At 29.4% G+C, this 4,119-nt stretch overlaps 1 protein-coding gene across 4 annotated transcripts; it reads left to right on the forward strand.

The window, feature by feature from the left end:
- The first annotated feature begins 486 nt into the window (after positions 1–486).
- Positions 487–3,711, forward strand: LOC131645931 (cathecol O-methyltransferase 1-like). 4 transcript variants are annotated; one of them, XM_058916120.1, is made up of 7 exons: positions 487–666; positions 1,453–1,686; positions 1,774–1,909; positions 2,743–3,053; positions 3,157–3,221; positions 3,334–3,414; positions 3,515–3,711. In XM_058916120.1, exons 2-7 carry the CDS (start codon positions 1,455–1,457, stop codon positions 3,698–3,700), a joined length of 1,011 nt encoding a protein of 336 aa, XP_058772103.1. In that variant the 5' UTR covers positions 487–666; positions 1,453–1,454; the 3' UTR covers positions 3,701–3,711. The 4 variants fall into 4 exon arrangements, with proteins under 4 accessions (XP_058772103.1, XP_058772101.1, XP_058772104.1 ...); XM_058916118.1 differs by having other exon boundaries at positions 565–666; positions 3,334–3,711; XM_058916121.1 differs by having other exon boundaries at positions 565–666; positions 1,453–1,638; positions 3,334–3,711.
- The last annotated feature ends 408 nt before the right edge of the window (positions 3,712–4,119 follow it).

Here is a 4,119-nt window from a genome sequence, read left to right on the forward strand (position 1 = left end):
TTAATTTTATTAAAGTTAAAGAAAATAAATTATTAATAATTTTTGTGATTAAATGAAAAAAATTTAAATGAAAGTAAGAAAGTGTGGGAAAATGAGATTGTGAAAGAAATTTGAAAATTTAAGTAAGAGAGAGATTAAGTGTGTTGGGGAGAAAAAGTTGGTTATTGAAAAGTTAAAAAGTTGGACCAATGAGAGGCTGACAATTGGCGCTTAGTTATTGAAAGGTTGAAAAAGTGATATGTGATTTTGTTAGTTACCGAATTGCCCTTTTTTGTTTGTAAAGAAAATTTTAACTAAGGGCATAATAGTCAGATTGGTCAATCTTTTATTAATTGTTTGTATAGTAGATACGCCAAATGAATTGGCTAATTCAAGAAAATTTATACTAATGCGCCAAATGGTTTGGCGCATACTCTAGGGGTCCTGCAAAACCTAGACACTTTGGTAAATTTTCTAAAAAACTTGTTTTTTTGGTAATTTTTTTTTAAACATTGTTATTTAAATTTTTTATTCTGTTTCTATTACGAATATAAATAGACAAAATAGCCTTAGCCCAATCCAAATATATTAAAGCAGAAGCCTTGAAAAGATAAGCATCTTTTAGGATCAAGACACATGAGATAGAGTTCTTTCCAACTATTTGATCTTTAAGCAACCCATGAGGAGGTTTGGTGTTCGATAATAGCTAACACACCCCATTTGTTAATTTATTGTATTCAATGTTTATGAAAAAATCAGATAGTTTGTTTGGTTGACTTGTTTTTTTTTGTTTTGCGTTGCTGTTTGTTCTTTCTTGTTTTGCGTTTCTCTTTGTATTCTCTTGTACGGTTTGTAAACTTTTACTTGCTGCTATAAACAAAAATCAAGTGGAAAACATTGAATGAAAAATAGTGGAGATGACAAGTTGTGGCTTTAGAACTTATTACAAGTCACCATCACCTAACTCATAGGAAAAGTTCAGAATATTGTTCGTAGGTTCATTATTTAGTTGTTTCCGGTTTTGATTTTTGCTTTGTTTTATTCTTTTGTGCACTCTCATGATCTTTATTCCTTCTTTACTACTCCCTCCGTCTCATAATAAGTGTCCCATTTGCAGTTTTTCCTTGTCTCAAATTAATTGTCCATTTACAATTCCAATGCATCAATTATTATTATTTTTCCACTATTATACCCCTATTTATTAACTTTCACGTTATTCAACTACTATTAATAGGGGTATTTTAGTAAATGACATTAACTTTTTTACTAAAACCAACACATCCAATCATTTTCTTAAAAACCGCGCATTACTCAAATGGGACACTTATTATGAGACGGAGGGAGTATTTGTAAATTTTTAGTTGCTATTAAAAAAAGTTCAAATGGAAAATGTGTATAAAAAAAAGGACAAGTTGTGGATTTAAAACATCATTAAATACAGTTTACGTAGGTTATTTCATTTCTCATGTTCAGAGATGTCAAACCTTTCCAATGGAATAGATTTGAATGAGAACAAAGAGAGAACATCAGAAGCAGAAAAAGAGTTAGAAGATGAAGAAAGTTTCTCACATGCAATACAACTTTGCAGCTCTACTGTGCTACCAATGGCTCTTCAATCTGCAACCGAGCTTGGTGTTTTCGACGTGTTGCTAAAAGCTGGTAACGATGCTCAACTCTCCGCCCATGAGATAGCGTCTCGTCTCACATGTACTAATCTAGATGCTCCCAAAATGTTGGATCGGATCCTTGCTCTTCTTGCATCTAATTCTATATTGAAATGTTTTGTTCTTCTAGATGAAGAAAAGCTTGGATCGTTTAGTAGACTTTATAGTATGGCTCCTGTTGCAAGATTCTTCGCTCGTGATTCCGACGGTGTTTCGTTAGGACCCTTATTGTCTTTGATTCAAGATAAAGTCTTCTTAGCTAGTTGGTAAGTTCTTAACAGCACAACTTATTATCCCGTTTCCCTTCTATTTTTATATAAATTAGTAATAAACACGTGCATACGCACGAGTTTTAGTATGGTACGCGCATTTGTTTACATAATATATTTATTTTAAATAAAAGATTAAAAAAAAATAAAATTATATATATATTTAAATCAATAATAGATTTTTTTGTATATAAAAATATTTAAATTAATAATAAATTTTTTCCGTATACAAATATTATTTATGTTTAGATATCATTTACAAAAATATTTAGATCAATAGTAACTTTTCGTATATAAAAATATTTAGGTCAATAATACATTTTTTTTCAGTATATAAAAATAGCATCGTTTATAAAAATACATGGATCAAATATATTTTACCCCATACATAAATATTATTTTTTGTATGCATCATTTATAAAATTATTTAGATTAGTAGTAGTAATAAAATTTGACTTTGACCCATAACAAACATTTGACACATAATTAGACTAATAACATATATATTTTAAAAACTAATTTACTTGTGAATTAAAAAAAGAGAATAATAATCATGCACCTAAAGTGTATAATTATTTTACACATGTAAAAAGTAAATTTTGGACACAAAATATCCCTAAAATGGTACAATTTTGTTGCAAAAAGTAAATTTTAGACATAAAATATTATTTTCTTATATTATAGATTTTATATATGTCAAAATATTATTTTGCAACAACTATTTGCTAGATCAACCTTTCACTACATCTTTTTTCGATCTCAACAGTTAAGTTTCTTCATTTAATTTATAAGAAAACTAACTAGTTACAAAAATGTTTATTCATTCTTAGGTCTGAGCTTAAGAATGCGATTCGAGAAGGGGGTGTACCATTCGACAGAGTTTATGGCACACATGCTTTTGATTATCCAAGTTTGGACACGAGGTTTAACCAAGTTTTCAACACAGGTATGATCAATCATACCAAAGTAGTTATGAAGAAGATTCTTGAATGCTACAAAGGTTTTGATAATGTAAAAAAGCTTGTGGATGTTGGAGGTGGTCTTGGGGTCAACATTAACTCAGTCACTTCCAAATACCCTCATATTAAGGGTATTAATTTCGACTTGCCTCATGTCATAGAACATGCTCCTTCTTATCCAGGTATTATGACCTTTTACATGTTGCTTATCATAAAGAAGAAAGTTGTTTTACTCAATATCAAATAGGGTATATAAGAGTTGGTAAATCTACTTGATGTTGACAGGAGTTGAACATATTGGTGGAGATATGTTTGAAAGTGTGCCTAAAGGAGATGCTATCTTTATGAAGGTGGGTGAATTTATATGAATTGTTGATGCTTTCATAAGTGTGAATAATTGAATACATTGTTAAATCTTTTTATTTTGAAATGACATGATCAATGTGTATATAAAATTTTTAGTGGATACTTCATGATTGGAGCGATGAGCATTGCTTAAAGCTTTTGAAGAATTGTTATGATGCTATTCCTGATGATGGAAAGGTGATTGTTTTGGAGGCACTTCTTCCTATTATACCTAAAAATGGATATGGTTCCAAGTGTATCTCTCAATTGGATGTTTTGATGATGACTCTAAATCCAGGTGGAAAAGAACGAAGTAAGCAAGAATTTGAAGATTTGGCAACAAGAGTTGGATTTAGTGGCATCAAATATGAATGTTGTGTTCGTAACTTTTGGATTATGGAGTTTTTTAAATAAAGAGTGTTGTTGTTGTTGTTATATGAAACTTGATTTCTGCTGGTGTTACTTGTTTGTTATATTACTATAAATATATTTCATGTGTGCTTTTTTTAAAAATTATTTTATACGTGTTGTAGATGTTGGAAAATAAATCAAATTATTTATGCATCATTTATGAAAATTTAATTTAAAAAAGAGCAACTATTAAGTATTTATTTATTTTTGTCAATTGAAATTTAATATTATCTATTTTTCTTCAAGCGATTGTGTTGAGAAAAGTACTTTGTTCTTCATATAGGGATTCTTTAACTATTTCAAAGAGTGTTAAGTGCATGCGTGAGTATGTGAATTACTAGTCTGAAAAATTCAAAAAAATATGTAAAATAGTTCGGTTGATTAGACTTGCCAATTAATTAAGTTGTGATTTTTATAGAAGAAAATATCCTAATTGCCTACAGAAAATGTGTCTCATTCGATTATGCGAGTAATGCTTGAGGGATCCCTTTG

Source organism: Vicia villosa, linkage group LG2 (genome assembly GCF_029867415.1).
Source record: "Vicia villosa cultivar HV-30 ecotype Madison, WI linkage group LG2, Vvil1.0, whole genome shotgun sequence".
NCBI lineage: Eukaryota > Viridiplantae > Streptophyta > Magnoliopsida > Fabales > Fabaceae > Vicia > Vicia villosa.